At 35.0% G+C, this 17,063-nt stretch overlaps 1 protein-coding gene across 1 annotated transcript in view; it reads right to left on the reverse strand.

Annotated features, from left to right (window-relative positions):
• Window positions 1-17,063, reverse strand: part of MYCBP2 (MYC binding protein 2) — a 300,774-nt gene that overhangs the window by 21,349 nt on the left and 262,362 nt on the right. Inside the window, 9 exon segments of the mRNA XM_017854221.1 lie at window positions 739-840; window positions 2,794-2,913; window positions 4,162-4,258; window positions 5,740-6,023; window positions 6,750-7,016; window positions 8,548-8,628; window positions 14,664-14,762; window positions 15,061-15,300; window positions 16,721-16,786. Coding sequence (XP_017709710.1) covers window positions 739-840; window positions 2,794-2,913; window positions 4,162-4,258; window positions 5,740-6,023; window positions 6,750-7,016; window positions 8,548-8,628; window positions 14,664-14,762; window positions 15,061-15,300; window positions 16,721-16,786 — 1,356 coding nt within the window.

The following is a 17,063-nucleotide window of genomic DNA, read 5'->3' on the forward strand; positions in this document are numbered from 1 at the left end:
GGGCGACAGAGCAAGACTCCGTCTCAAAAAAAAAAAAAAGAATTTAGAATCTGAATATTAGATAGAAATTATTGCAAATGTACTTAACTATAAAAATTATCTCTCAAAACTCCAAATTCAATGATTAATGCACTTTGCAGGTTCAATGATTAATACAATGAACAGGTATACTTTGTTACTTAGAGACTTAAGAAATGTCTGCCCCATTATGTATCCAAACATTCTGTATGCCAAAGGAATAAACTGTTTATTTTTGAAACTTGAACATTAATAAGAAAATGGTGAAAGGGCCTATAGAAAGTTTTCCCTTCTAGTGAACTTAAAGATACCCATCAAACCTACTTAAGTATATATGTGAACAGGTGGTGTGTCATGTTGCCTGTGTTACTGCTTTATTTCCTTCCTACTATAAGACTGACTACATTTTAGGAAAATATCTAGCCACTGAATCAGACTCTGGCTAAAAATAAATTTTGATATGATGCAAACACGACTCAGAGAAGAAGAAGAAAGCTCTTTTATACACTTAAAAGCCCCTGAAGTTTCTATATACTATGAAGAAGGGATTCTCAGTGAAATAGACTTGTGAGATGAACTTGGCCAAAGGGACACAGTCTTTCAAGAGATCCACTAACTGTGTACATTGATGTGTTTTTTGTTTGTTTGTTTGTTTTTAAGCTAAGCTAAAGCTTACTGTAAAGGAAAGCAAGATACATTTTTACAAAATTCTGATCTCACCATTTGTTTTTGTTGTCCATCCTTTCCCATCCATCTCCCTGAGGAGAGACGATCTACGTGGTCCTGATCAAGAACACATAGGGATGCGAGAGCAAGCCAGAGCTGTTGAAAGGGAAAGCTGTTACACTACTGAATTTTCAGGAAAGACTTATGAAATGCTGACTGTGACACATCACAACAGCTCAATAAATGCTGGTTGATTTTGAAACACATAGATACTCAGTGGCACTCAAGTTTTCCTGATGTGGTAGCAGGTATACACGATCACTGTCCTTTGTGCCATGCACACAGAAGGCACTCAGATATCTACTGAACAAGTGACTTTTCTCTGATGAACCCCCCGTCTTCTATCTGACAAATAAAATTATCCTTTATTGGTCTACTATGTAAACAACATATGAATAAATGAATTGGCATATTTAATATTTACTGTACTAATGCCTTCTGCATATTTAATATTTACTGTACTAATGCCTTCTGCATATTTTCCATTTAGTATCATCTGACTGAAGCATTAAATGCCAAAGAAGGTGGTATAGCAACTGCTAAATTGTGTACAGTCCCATGAGTATCAGGTACACATTCAATCCTTCTAGATAATAAAAGTTCCTCAGAAGTCTTTGTTGCCCCAGAAGGCCTAATACTATACTCAGTGCACTTTGTCAGAAATACATAAACGTCTAACAAGCTTTAGAAAACGTTCTCAAAATATGGCCAGGCACAGTGGCTCATGCCTATTATAATCCCAGCACTTTGGCAGGCCAAGGTGGGTGGATCACCTGAGGTCAGGAGTTTGCGACCAGCCTGACTAACATGATGAAACCCCGTCTCTACCAAATACAAAAAAAATTAGCCGGGTGTGGTGGCACATGCCTGTAATCCAAGCTACTTGGGTGGCTGAGACAGGAGAATCGCTTGTACCTGGGAGGTGGAAGTTGCAATGAGCCAAGATCGCACTATTTCACTCCAGCCTGGGCATCAAGAGCGAAACTCCGTCTCAAAAAAAAAAAAAAAAAAAAGAAAAGACAACTGTTCTCAGAAATTGTTAAAAATTTCTGAGGTTTAAAGCGTAAGCTTCAGTTTTATATAGAATGATATATCCCGTCATTAATGAAGAATAGAAAATGACTTAACTAGCTCAACTCTAAGAAGCGCATGTGTCATTGGATACAGAGAGCAAGAGATGTTAAAATAGGGACAGAAAAATAGAAAAAGACAAATAATGCATGCAAGGAGGAAGGGGAATGCAGACTGAAAGAAAGCAATACATGAGTGGTGGGAAAGGATTACTGTCAAAAATACCTGCTTCAGGTGTCACAGTCAATAATAGTAAGATGGCATAAATTGACTCTTTTTGCCCTAGGGATATACAGTTTATCTTCTTTTCAGATTTCTGAGGATTAACATAAGCAATTTTACCAGCATTCACTTTTTCCTAATGTTATCAGACTGCCCTGCTTCAAGGAAATCTCAAATCTTTTCTGGAGGCATATGGGACATGAAATCTAGTAGGTTAAAACTTACTATAAATGTGTCATCTGAAGAATGCAATCTCATTTCCTCAGAGATTTCCACCCTGACCCCGCCCTGGACAAACACTTCTTGCTTTTTAGAAGTAAGACCTATAAACCCTCTAAGTAACTTATAAGGCTCTACATTAGAACAACCAGGCACAGGCAGGGGTCTCGTCTCCAAAGGACCTTTGGTCTATCACAGCATAATGCCGACACGAAACTTACTGTGGTAAACTACAGTAAACAGATCATTAGAAAGACAACACACAAACAACGTACAATGCAATTAGCCTTTTCTAACCAGTGTATCCTTGGCTTCCTAAACAATAACAAAAACAAGTGACACAGAACACATAACAGTGAGAAGTAATGACTAGTTCATAATATAAAACCTCTTTATACTTTTTCAATAAATACAGTATTTGGTCAAAAAATAATTACATTGACTTAGTGATTAAAATTTGTTTAAATCTATTACTGAAAAAGAACATGCAATGATACAGACCAAATTTAAAACAAAACAAAATAAAGCAAAACCTACTCTAGTTGTTGCAATACATCTCACTGGAGACCTAAATTCTTCTTCCATCTTGGTCAAGGCAATGATAGTTTCTGCAATAGCATTTTTTGTCACTCGGGACCAAGCTTCTGACAGATGACCCTGTTGAGCAGAACAGAATATTTTAATAAGTAACCAGAAATATATTACCATAGTAAATTCTTTTTTCTTAAATAACATCTCCTATCAAAAGGAAGTATTTGTTTTTAGTGAGACCATAGAATTTTAGATCACGGGCACAGACTTTTGAACTAACATTTCTTTGCGATCCTATGCAAAATTCAACTTCTAATCATCATTTTGATATTTAAAAATAAATAATTAATTAAGTGCTCAATACTCTTTTCCTGGAAAGTCAAGGGTAATTGCTCTCACATCTTATAAAAACATAACAGAAATACTAAGGTTATCTATGTTTGAGCATAAAATTTACACAGTGAAGCTAACTGCTTTAGATGAGTATTACTGGAACCTAAAATATAAACAGGTTCAAACTACAACTACTTTTATTTGCTACCTTGATTTGTAATGAACAAACATTTAGCTGTCATATAATTTAGGTGTTCCTAAATATTACTCCTAAATATTTTAATCCAATGAACACCCTGAGAAAGTCTGCTTGCCACAGAGGTTGAGAAAATGTCTATGCTATTGGGAAAAGTGATAGAATTTCATTTTCCCCCCAGAAAATCCTCCCACTTCTTATATCCACACGATTTAAGGGGCAGTTCAATTCCTCCTCCTTCTCCAAGCTGCCTTCTGTTCCTTCTGACTCTACATTCCACACTACCTTGGCCTTCTCAGGCTGGTCTCCTAGAAATACAATAGAATGTGTGGAAAATGTCAAGGAGCAACTAATCAGAGCCAGGCATGCTGTAAAGTAACTCCCTGACCTCCACACTCCCAGATCTCCTTTGGAAGCCACCATCTTAAGACAGAGGGCATAGGACATTAATAAAGAAGAATAAAGAGTTTAAAAACCATGAAGACTGAGGAGAATGAGAAACTTCCACTCCGAGAGCTCTCTTCTCCCTTTTTTCCTTTAGGTTTTTGGAATCAAGTTCTTTCTTAGGGTCTGAAAGGGCATATTTTATTTTACTAGATTTTAAAGTCAGGTAACAATTCTCACACAAATTAACTGGAAAATTGGAAATGAACATGGTTTACATAAATGACAAATTTATCACTCACTGAAAAGACAAACAGCATGATAATTAACATACTAAAAATAGTCTTTAAGTAAAGTTACACTAATCTACATCTCCTATCAATTCAGTAGAGTAAGCTGTTCTATCAGTCAGATTCCTGCTGCACTTCCCTGCCAAAACAGTCAGAAGAATGGGAACTTACTGCTGCCATATCCTTGATAAGTTTAATGATGATCTCTGAGATCTGGGTAGGGGTTGAGCCCTTCATCCACCAATGACTTTCACCTCGTCGGAGATAACTACAAGAAAAATTAGCATTTATAAAGCCAATAAATTATCAGTAGCACTAACAAATGAAAAAGATAAAAATGTTATTTCAGAATGCAGCATTTTAGATTTTTAAGTGACAATCAATTAAAACATTTAAGAAGAAAATTCATTAAACCATTACCCCAAATCCCAAGACAGCAGTTAAAGCAAGTGGAGTTTCCAAGTATTTCTCTGTTTGCACATTATTTCTCTGTGCATCTTTTAGAAGCACAGTCCAGGGACCACACACGACTTATTTCTAGTGCATATGCGGATAATGTGGAGCTTGTGCCAGAATATAAATTCACTGTATCACTAAGCACACTACTATTTAGTTCAGCTGACTTTTTTCCTAGCAAGACTACAGGAAAGAAGTGATACAATGATTAACATTCTGATGTTGTCTGCATATTGTCATGGATTGACTCCACAAGTAACACTGTTCCAGATGTCTCTAATTCTCTACTGTTACACACAATTACAGAACATCCTTGCATATATATCTTGGTGCAAATGTATGAAAGTTTTAGAAGTAGAATTGGTAGGTCAAAAGACATGCATGTTTAAACTATAGATATTATTAAACAGATATCCAAAAAGGCTGCAGCAATTTATATGAGATGAAAATGCCTATTTCCTCATAATGTTGCCAAAGCATCAAAGACACTTTGCAATTATTTTAATCTACATTTATCTGATTAGTAGTGAGGTGTCCTCATTTGTTTACTGGCATTTATTAGTTTTTTTCTGTGAACTGACTGCTTTTGTCATTTATTATTCTTATCAGTTGTTTGCCTTTTTAAAATTGATTTGTAGTCATTCTCCTATATTATGCTAATAAATCATTGTCTATTATATAAGTTGTCTATTATATAAGTTTAAATATTGGTGCGAGAGAGGGTCTTAGATTTCTTAGGACAGAGCATTTAAGTATTGACTGGTCACCTATCAAGGTAGTTTGGGGGTCTGTTTATATAGTCAAATCTATAAAATTATCTTCCTATATGGGTTCTGTGTTTTGTTTAAGAAGTTCTTACCAAATTGAAGATTACAAAAATATTTTTCTATAATTTGTCCTAGTACAGTTTTAAAAAGAAATGTACATAAAGCTTTAATTGACCTGAACTTTACTTTATTCCCCTATGTTTATTTCTTTTTATTGTGGCAAAAAAAAAAATTACCTAAAACTGAAGTTTAATTTTGTGTATGATGAGAGGTGGGTATCTAGAATTTTTTTAACATGGATATCCAAATATTCTGACATCACATATTCAGCTTACTTTCTATTCCCCACTAATTGTAAATGACACTTTTATTATATACATGACATTCTTTTTATATATGAGCCAGTTGTTAATGGATTTTATTTGGTAAGTAACCTAACAAGGTAAAATTTGAAATTATGTCTTAAATTTCTGAACAGTAGCTCACTCTATTCTGTTTTGGTACTAAAATAGAGGCAATAACTAACCTGGAATTGAAAATCATTGGAAGAGTAACTGTTGTAACTCCTTTGCCCACAGTGGTACCAGCTGTTCCTGTGATGGTGGTTCCTTTGGCTTTTAGCTGTACAGTGAGTGCTTTGGCAATGCATCCTAGAAACATGTCCAAGATACCCAGCTTATTCCAGTCTCCTTTCTCTGTTGAGTGAATGATATCACTGATATCTGCTGGGGGGAGGGATTTCACTCCTATGATGCTGGCCAGACGATTAGGGGTTACTTCAGGCAAAACTCTTCTTAGTAAAGAGGTTACCTGGTAAGAAAAATAAAATGAGAGAATTCCATGTAAAGACTGATATTTTAAGGTTTTCTTTTCTTTTCATTTTTTTTTTTTTTTTTTTTTTTTTAAGACAGGCTCTTGCTTTGTTGCCCAGGTTGGAGTGCAGTGGAGTGACCACAGCGCACTGCAGCCTTGAACTCCCAGGCTCAAGGGATCCTCTCAGCTTTGCCTCCCGAAGTGCTGGGATTACAGGCATAAGTCACTGCACACTGTCCCAGGCTTCATTTTTTAATGTACCTAACTACCATTCTGTAACTTCAAAATCTTTTAGAAAAGAAATATGATTTAAACACTATCTTACATTTTGTGAAGGAAGGAAATATGATATACATAATATTCAAATGGTAATAGTAGTGGTAATTACTAACCCAAGGCAGCAAGAAAAAAAACACCTTTTCTTTCTGGTCAGGGCTAAATGACATTATATATTTCATGGTAATATGGTAATCAGTAGCCAGAATACTCTTTTATTACAACACATTAAAAATGGAACATATTTTAGCATTCTATACTCTCATAATAAACAGTTTAAAAAAAAAAAAAAAAAAAAAAAAAGGGAAAAAAAAACAGGCCCCAAACAAAATAAACTACAAAATAAAAATCCATATTTAGGGTCCTTAGATAATTATCTTTGCATTGCAACTTTTAACAATGGTCAAGTAACAAAAGCAATGGCAAGGCTGTGGTGTGATCAGTCACCTGTCTCTGGACTCTAGGAGAGGCTGTGTGAAGCAGCGAGAAGAGATCCTGAAGCAGAGTTAGCTGTTGAGCCAGATACTGCCGGCCAACGTTAGAGCCACTCAGTGCTAAAACCATAGAGAGCAGCTCAAAGCAGTAGGCATCAGAGGAGGCATCTTCATCATTTGGCTGAGAATTGGCATTTTCTTTGCTTGATATAGCATGTTCCCATTCTTCACGGACTCTGGTAGCTTCCATGCGAATAGCTTGGACGATATGAGCACACACCTATTTAAAGTTAACATAGAACATGTAAAAATATAAGTTTGATTTACTACTCCTAGCAAAACAAGCAAACAAAAGAATAAGACAAGAAAGTAAATTGATACCCAATTTTAATACTATTCTCCCAGTTAATTCTCCATCATATGTCATTCTCTTAACTCATCTGAAAAACAGGTAAAGCTAGGGGAGCCACAATAAAAATGGAAATATTTAAATCAACTACTATGTGTAAACTAATTATATGCAAGTTATTAATGCCTATGCTTGCAGTTTCGCACATCAAAAACCAATCATTAATTTTATCATCGAAGACACTTTTTCTCATGGTTTACCATTATGTTCATAAGGTGCTAAATTTATAGCTGATAAGATTCACAATACTGAAATTATACATGACATTTTACAACTGAAAGCATCTAAGATTAAATGAAACACTGCTAGTAAATTCATGTTGTAATTTATTGAAAAGAATAATAGTGTAGAAAGTTAGAATAGGGCTGGGTGCCGTGGCTCATGCCTGTAATCCCAACACTTTGGGAGGCCAAGGCGGGTGGATCACGAGGTCAGGAGATTGAGACCATCCTAACACGGTGAAACCCCATCTCTACCAAAAATACAAAAAAATTAGCCGGGCGTTGTGGTGGGCATCTGTAGTCCCAGCTACTTGGGAGGCCGAGGCAGGAGAATGGTGTGAACCCAGGAGGTGGAGCTTACGGTGAGCCGAGATCGCGCCACTGCACTCCAGCCTAGGCGACAGAGCGAGACGCCATCTCAAAAAAGTTAGAATAATAGGTTAATTTAAAATCTATACTTTATTTGACTTTTGAAGTGATATTTTTATGTCATGAGCACCCCATTATATGAATAATATAGTGCTATTTCCTCACCTGGTTATATTTAAAAATATTAACACTGGTATAGTTAACACTGTCAATTGCTCAGCCAACACACCAAATGGGGGAAAAGAAATATGGGAAATGCAAATCAAATCTGATATAACTGGGTATTTGACACCAAATAAAAAATCTACCCATAACAAACAGCAGCAAGGTAAGCAAGTTTTCAAAATCAAAATCTTTAAAATGATGAAGGTATGCCAAAATACTCATTCCTCTCTAAAAAACGGCAGACACATTCTGCAGGACCTATAAAAGGGTGAGCATAAAAAAGTCTTCATAAATTTTTCAAAATACTTTATACCAAGCTCATCCAACCTGCAGCCGGGGGACTGCATGTGGCCCAGGATGGCTTTGAATGTGGCCCAATACAAATTCGTAAATGTTATTAAAGTATTAGGAGAGTTTTTTTTCTTGCAAATTTTTTTTTAAGTTCATCAGTTATTGTTAGTGTTAGTATATTTTATGTGTAGCCTAAGACAATTCTTTTTCTTCAAATGTGGCCCAGGGAAGCCAAAAGATTGGACATCCCTGCTTTATACCCAACAAACAAACTACACACACACACACACACACACACACACACACAAAACAAAAAAAAACAACTAATGAAGACAATGAAATAGCTATTAACCAACCTGTTTTTGTAAGTTAGTCAGCTTACTCCTGCTAAATATGATTCCAACCATATGTTCTTTCAGGTCAGCATCTGATGTTGCCTTTACATAGAAAAAGAAAATGAAAGAATGAAGCGGTCTCTTTAAACAAAATTTGTATATTTGATATTTCAAAGTATCTTGAGAAATAATTTTGTGTATATATTTTTAAAGCAAATTTATTTTAAATTGAGGCTTATAATGCTAAGACAAAGGCTAAAGTTTGAAGAAATCACTATTGGCCAAAGTGACCACAAAAAGAACAAAATTTCAGAACTTAAGAAATCCAGAGAAGTATATTATCTTTTCACAAATTTCTTTAATGTAGTCAATTTGAGTTGCTTTGATTAAACCTATTTCTAAATTATAAACATTATTAGTTCACATCCCACATTTAATTGTTTGAAGAACAATCCAGGAAAATAACATTTGTTTAAAAGGAAAGTGTCCTAACAAACCTCTGTGATGATGGTGGTCTTAAATTAAGCTATTGGAACACTAACAGTCATCAAAGAAATGTATCATAAGGAAAAAAATAAAGACTAAAATTTTATAGGCTTATTATTATTATAGTGCACGCTATTCTTCTAAGTGACAGATATATGTGTATATATATACATACATGCACACACACGTGCACACATATACACACACACACAAAATCTTATTTAATCTTCACAACAACCCCAGAAGGTAAACTGTAATATTCTGCCTACTTTACAGGTAAGGAAACTGAAGAAACTCTTTTGTTTAAGAATAAAAAATGATGCTTGGTTTTACATTTCTTAGGATAGAGAGCCACAAGAGAATGTCCCTTTCGCCCTAACAATGAGGAAAAAGCTGATCGTCTACAAAACCAAAACTTTTTTTTGGAGTCCATCAGAATGTTGAGATCAGCTACCAGGTAGAATGAATTTCAAATAAACAAATCCAGTTAGTTGGATACTTCAAAACTCTTCTTTCAGTACCGAATAGAACAAGTAAATAAGCAAAAAACCAAAAACCAGTAAGGCTCTTAAAGACTTGAATATTAAGGCTCTTAAAGACTTGAATACTATTGATCAGCTTGAACTGATATTTATAGAACCCCTCAAAGAACAACAGCAGAGTTCACATTCTTTTGATGTGCACATGGACATTCACTAAAACAGACTATATTATAGGCCAGAATCCAAATCTTAACAATTTTAAAAGGACTGAAATTATATGAAGTATATAGTTTGACCACAATGAAACTGAACCAGAAATTAATAATATAGAAAGCTAACAGGAAAATTCCCAAATATTTGGGAATTAAACAAGGTACTTCTAAATTACCCAAGGGTCAAAGAAGAAATCAAAATGGGGCCGGGTGCAGTGGCTCACGCCTGTAATCCCAGCACTTCGGGAGGCCGAGGCGGGCAGCTCACGAGGTCAGGAGATCAAGAGCATCCTGGCTGACGTGGTGAAACCCCGTCTCTACTAAAAAAATACAAAAAAATACAAAAAATTAGCTGGGCGCAGTGGCGGGTGCCTGTACTCCCAGCTACTTGGGAGGCTGGGGCAGGAGAATGGCATGAACCCCAGAGGTGGAGCTTGCAGTGAGCCAAGCTCGCCACTGCACTCCAGCCTAGGCAACAGAGCAAGACTCTGTCTCAAAAAAAAAAAAAAAAAAAAAAAAAAACAATCAAAATGGGAATAAGAAAACATTGTGAATTCAATGAAAATAAAAACAGAATACCCCAAATTTGTGAAATGCAGCTAACATAGTGCTTAGAAGAAAATAATAGCATTAAATACTTAGATGAGAAAACAAAGGTCTTGGAGTCTGTGATCTAATCTTGGACATTAAGGAGTCAGAAAAAGATGAACAAATGAGTACAAGGCAAACACAGGGTAAGAAATAAAGATGTGAGCTGAAATAATTTAAAAAAGCAAAAATAGAGGAAAATCAATGAAACAAAAAGTTAGCTTCTGAAGAGATCAAATGGATGAATCTTTAGTGAAACTATTTCAGAAAAAAAGAATGAAGACACAAATCACCAAGAGACATCACTACAGGTTCTACAGATATTAAAAGGACATAAGGTTATATTATGAACAACTTATGCCAATAAATCCAGAAACTTAGATGAAATGGACAAATTGCTTGAGTGTCAGTACTAAAGCTTACCCAAAAAGAAACAGATGACTGAAACAGTCCTGTTATCTATTAAAGAAAGTGAATTTTTAGAATAGAGCATTTATTTTGCTACTTAAGCACTAGCTAGATTATATATGAATCTTTTAGACAGTTCTTTCATCTGACTCTTGTTTACTTCTTTCATCATTTATTTTTGCTTTTTAAAAAATCTTTGAGATATAGTTCACATACCATGCTATTCACCTATTTAAAACATACAATTCAATGGTTTTTAGTACATTCAGATATGTGCAACTATCATCAGTCAATATTACGGCATTTTTATTACCTCTAAAAGAAGCACTATGTCATGTAGCTACCATCACCTAGTTTTTTTGTTCATTTAAGGAAAATGAACTGTATATAAGCTAATATCACATGTTGACTAAAATACATAGCAATATATGGATTATCTTACTGAATAAAACAAATCGAGAAAGAGAAACATATAAAGGTACCACTGTGCTCCTGTCTGGGTGACAGAGTAAGATCAGGTCTCTTAAAAAAAAAAAATCCATTCTGATAGAAATTCTCAGCAAACTAGGAATAGAAGACAACATTCTTCAATCTTATTAAAACATTTACCCCCCCAAAATCTATAGTTCACATAGCATTTAATAACGAATGGTTTATACTCTCAAGATCCAGAGCAAGTCAGAGCTATCTGTTCTCACTACTTCTATTCAACATGGCGCTTAAGGGCTTAATCAAAGCAATAACACAGTAATATAAGAAAAGAAATTTAAGTCATAGAGTTTAGAAAGGAAAAAACTCAAATTTATTGAAGACTACAGGATTATCTGAGGAAACCCCAAAGAGTCTATAAAAAGTTTCTGAAATTAGTAAGTAATTTAAGATCACAGGGTAGAAATCTAATATACAAAAGTCAATTCTATTTTATATACTAGAAATGAACAATTGGAAAGTGAAATAAAAAATACCATTTATGATAGCTTTACAAACGTTAAATGTTTAGGAATAAATTTAATAAAATATGTACAAGATGTGTACACTGAATTACAAAACACTGCTGAGAGAAACTTTAAAAAGAGGTAAAAAAAACCCTGATATATATCATGTTCACAGATACGAAGACTCAATATTATTGACATGGCGATTCTCCCTAAATTATCAATTTGGTGTTAATTCCAGTCAAAACTCCATCCTTTTTTTTTTTTTTTAAAAGAAACGGATGAGCTGATTCTAAGCTTTATATGGAAATGCAAGAGATCTAGAGTAGCCAAAATAACTTAGATAAAGAACAAAGTTAGAACCTGATATCGACTTTTTATAAAGCTATAGTAATTAAGACAGTTTGATGGATCAATGGAGCAAAATAGAGTCCAGAAACAGATCTACGCATTTATGGTAAATTCACTATTGATAAATGATAGTCTTCTCAATGAATCGTAGTAGAACAATTGAACATCTATATGCAAAAGATAAACCTAAATTCCTGCACAGAGGGTTCATAGGGAATGGAGAGGGTTCATAAAAATTAAAATGTATACAGTTCTAAACAAAATAACTAAAACTATAACATTTCTAAATGAAAAGAAGAGAATATCTGTGTGACCTTGGGTTCTAGACCACACAAAAATCATGAATCAAAAAACCCAGAAAAACTGGACTTTATCAAAATTGAAAACTTCTGCTCTCTGAAAGATAAGCCACAGACTAGGAGAAAATATTTGAAAACACATAATTGGTAAAAGACCTGCAAAGATCTGTATGTAAGTGTTCACAGCAGCTTTACTAATAGTAGCCAGAGAGCAGAAACAACCCAAATATCCATCAAAAAATGAAAGGGTAAACAAATTATGGCAAATTTATATAATGGAAAACTCCTCAGCAACCAAAAGAATGAACCATGGATACATGCTACAACATGGATAAATCTCAAAAGCATTACACTACAGTGAAAAGAAACAAGACAAAAAGGCTAAATTCTGTGTGGTTCCATTTATATAATATCCAGGAAAAGGCAACATACCATTGACAGAATATAGTTCGGTAGTTGCTAGGTTCTAAGTGTGAGGTTGGGGGATTGCCTGCGAGGAACATGAGAGAAATTTGGGGAGTGATGTGTTTTAAAGCTTGGTTGTGGGCTGGGCATGGTGGCTCATATCTGTGATCTCAGCACTTTGGGAGGCCAATGCTGGCAGGCTGCTTGAGCCCAGGAGCTTGAGACCAGCCTGGGCAACATGGCAAAACCATGTCTCTACAAATATATTAAAATCAGCTGGGCACGGTGACGTGCACCTGTAATTTCAGCTACTTGGGAGGCTGAGGCAGGAGGATCCATTGAGCCTGGGAGGTTGAGGTTGCAGTGAGCCATGATCACACCACTGCACTCCATCCTGGGTCACACAGAGAGACCCTGTCTCAAGCAAAACAAAACAAAACAAACTTGATTGTGATAATGATTTCATTAGTGTACACGAGTAAAAATTCATTGAATGATACAGTTTAAAATGAGGAATTTCTGTATGTAAATTATGCTTTAATAATCTAACTTTAAAAAAAGATTATCTTAAAAGTCATGTTATTTCATGGGCACCCAAGTGACAGTATAACCTTTCCTATTCAGCCTTACCTCCTCAACTTACACTCTCCTACTGTTAGGCGAGTCTTTCTGATCAGTCCTTGCTCCCATTCTCTCTACTAATCTCATTCGAATCCCTTCATTCTCTTTCAGATCTAACTCAAGTCCAACATCCCCTAAGAAACCTTCTCTGATCACTCCAAGGCACAATGATCTCAAGGTACTCTGAAAGCCTATGTCATTTGCAATTTTTTCGCACATTTAATAACTTGCTTATATGCTATGTAGCATCTTTGTTGATTTCTTTTTGGGGGGTGAGGGGAATGCAGAGGGTTCATAACCAAGAACAGAATGCAGGCTTTTTGAGGGCTTGCCATTCTCACAATTGTTTAGTACAGAGTTGACATTTGCTAAAATTCAATTGATTTAATGGGTAGTTACACAGTCTTGTAGTCATTCAAATGAGATCTCCAAAAGATGCTGAAAGAAGTTACCAGCATTTAAGAAATCTTATTTTTTCAGACCTCAAACAAAAATAGGGCAATGATTTAGCTACTACTGTATTAGGAAACACAGGATGAGACAACGGAAATCCTTGAAATTTATCTTTCAAAGGGCTGCCAAGGTGATTATTTGCAGCATTTAAAGACACTAGAATATTGAGACTAGTCAGAATTGACTTCTCTTTTTGGAAATGGATAAGGTACAAAAGTCTTAGGTATAGTGTTTTAGTGAGGACCGAAAAGTAAAGCAATTTTATTTTAGAAGAAATTTCAAGAGTAGTAATAAAGAGTAGTTATTCTAATAAAAATTTACTGAACATATGTGTGATTATACCATGATGGATACAAGACAAATTAGGCATGGACTTGGTCTTTAAGAAGCTATGGTTCAGTAGAAGAGGTAAAGCATCCATGTAGATAAACATAAGAGAAAAATGAAGAAGAGACACATACAATTATGAACTTCAGCAGAGAGAAAACTGCTTTTGTTTGGGGAAATCATAAACAAGTTTCAAGAAGAAGATAAATCATAAAAAAGTTCATGAAGAAGACAGTACTTTTGAGCTGAACTGTGAAGGACAGGGACAATGGAGGAGGGCGAAGATAACTGATGGGGTATAGCACAGAAATGATTAAGTTAATTTTACAAATGCTAACAAATGAACACAAAAACCCAAGGCATAGAGCAAATTTGCCGTTACTTAAAATACTAGCTAGATTATACACGAATAATGAATTTCTTTTAGATAGTTCCTTCATCTTCTAAGAAAAAATACGAACTGCATAAAATTATTATTACATATCCATCAAAATATATAATACATGAATTATTTCACTGAAAAAAAGAATAAAAAAGGGAAATAAATATCTTTAGAATACAAATAAATACATTGTATACTTTTTCTTCTCCTTCAGGTGATGACAATAGTGCTTTTTCCTCTTGTTCTGGTGTAGGTTCAGCATCTCCAGAGATGAGCTTTCCAAATACCTGATGAAGATATGCATATGAGAAGGAATTAATGACAGGCATTAACACTATAATAGCCAGAGGACTCATCAGCTGATTCCACAGGTTTTATAATATACTACTGTTGCTAATTTACACCACTACTTTTCTTAATTACAAATGCAGCATGAAACTCAGGTGTTCAGGGCTATGAAAAGAAAAAATGGGCAACATTTGTAGCCAGAATTTTCTCTAACAAGTTTCACAAGACATTTTGTTACACTCTTAAAATATATTACATCAATTATCCCGTGCTAGAATATGTTGTAAGGACACTCACTTGAGACGTAATCAGTCTGAATACGCGCAGAGTCTCAGCTTCACAGTTCCTCTGCTGGGCCACACTGGCTGAAATTTGGCCAGCTATTTTTGTGCTTTCACCATCTTTCCAGCCGAGGACTTTGACTTGTCGAACTCTGAGTGTATTTTCTGGGCCTTTTAATTCAATTTTGATGATGTGATTATCTCCTCCTGGAAGTTCACTTGTTACCCAGCCAATGTGCCTGGAATCCAGATCAACCTGGTTGAGCAGAAAAGAGGCAGGAATCTGCTTCAGCTGGATCACTTTTATCACTGTGCTAGACTTAACATTGATATCAGCAAGCTCAAATAACAAAGAAGTGTACAGAGTAAAGGTTATTTCACACTGATTATTTTATTTCAACCTGATGAAGATAAGTGATATTATTTATAGTAGCTATATACAGATGAAGAAACTAAGGTTAACACAGGTTAAGGGATTTTCAGTAAAAGGTGGAATTGAAAATTAAAATCCAGGCCTGACTACCATATGGCTTCCAAGCAAAGTTATATGAGTGAAATAATTACAAATAATTTATATGACTGTGCTTTACCTGTATTGTCTCTAAGCAGAAACATTACAAGATCAGAAAAGTGTTCTTTTTTTGTGTATCCTCACATTAAAGAACCATTTAAAGATACAGGACTTTCAATGTGCAGTTACTTAATATGTTTTACTTTTGAACAAAAATTATATAATATATAACTTCACACTTGTGATTCCTTATTTCACTAATTTCCATTGAGAATATGACTTTTTTTTTTTCAAGGATTAAATGTTAATATACTGTGAAAGAGTTTTGACACTATTCCCTTCATAAAATAAAACTGTTCTTATGGCATTTAATAACCAAGAAATGACCTGGGGATTTCTATGTGATTTACATAGACATTAAGTTGATGTTATTTTAATTAATAATGTCAACTTTCTAAAAGGGGTATTAAGTATAAACAAACACAATCTCATTGAATAGGATTTTTTCCCAAATTCTTTAACAATTAAAACAACATTTATTATACGTTTAGTCCAAAATCTTAATTCATTCCTTCAATGTGATTTGAAAACAAGCAAGCAAGCAAGCAATTGGTCAACCTTTTGTGAGATAAAGTAGCCAGCGAGGAACAACTGTGACAACGTTTCACTAACACAAGTAAGGGAGCTTGAGCACAGTCTCAGACACATGCCTAGATAAAACTTGTTTCTAGAGTTGGTTTAAACTGACTTGCAACTTGGATATAGCTGCATTGTTGTAAGTGTTATAACAGACAGATTTTTCAGGCCAGAGGACAATAACCTGTTTTAACTAAAGTATAGGTGAATTAAGGATTTAAGTGTGAATGGGATCTGTGATAAATTTTAAGATACCTTGAGTCTTTGTTGGGGAGTGGGGTATGGCAGACTGTAGGTACAATATAATTGCTCATGACTGGGGAACATTTAGGACAATAGGTGAGATGTCTAGCACAGGGATGGTGGCTACTATTCCTACGTATGGACCACTTGTCAATTTAGTGTTCTGTAAATAGATCATTCCCTATAATACTTTGGTTGTGTGCCAAAGGTGGAATTCAGTAGTGAAGGCTGAGAAGAAGAAATTTCTCTCTAGGTAGCAAAACATTTATGACAGAATTTTAATTACCTGCTTTATTCTGCACAAATCTTCTACTGCTTTGCCAGTTAAGAAGGTCATTGAGGTAACTTTATTCTGAAATAGACAATTCACAATGGTATATTTATATATACAATTACACACACACACACACACACACACACACACACAGTTATTATGCTATATTCCTGCTTACAATGGTTTCTCATGACCTGCCAATACCACATCAATACCACATCTTCTGCCGGTTTCTTATGATCCTTCCTGATTGACCCCACCCCACCCCTCCAACTAACCATGGTTCCTACAACTTTAGTCTTTTCTCACAAACTCCATCTTAAATTGCACATTTCAGCCTCTCTCCATGTGCTCT

The sequence above is a fragment of the Rhinopithecus bieti genome, unplaced genomic scaffold (assembly GCF_001698545.2).
Source record: "Rhinopithecus bieti isolate Rb0 unplaced genomic scaffold, ASM169854v2 scaffold_36004, whole genome shotgun sequence".
In the NCBI taxonomy this organism is placed as follows: Eukaryota; Metazoa; Chordata; class Mammalia; order Primates; family Cercopithecidae; genus Rhinopithecus; species Rhinopithecus bieti.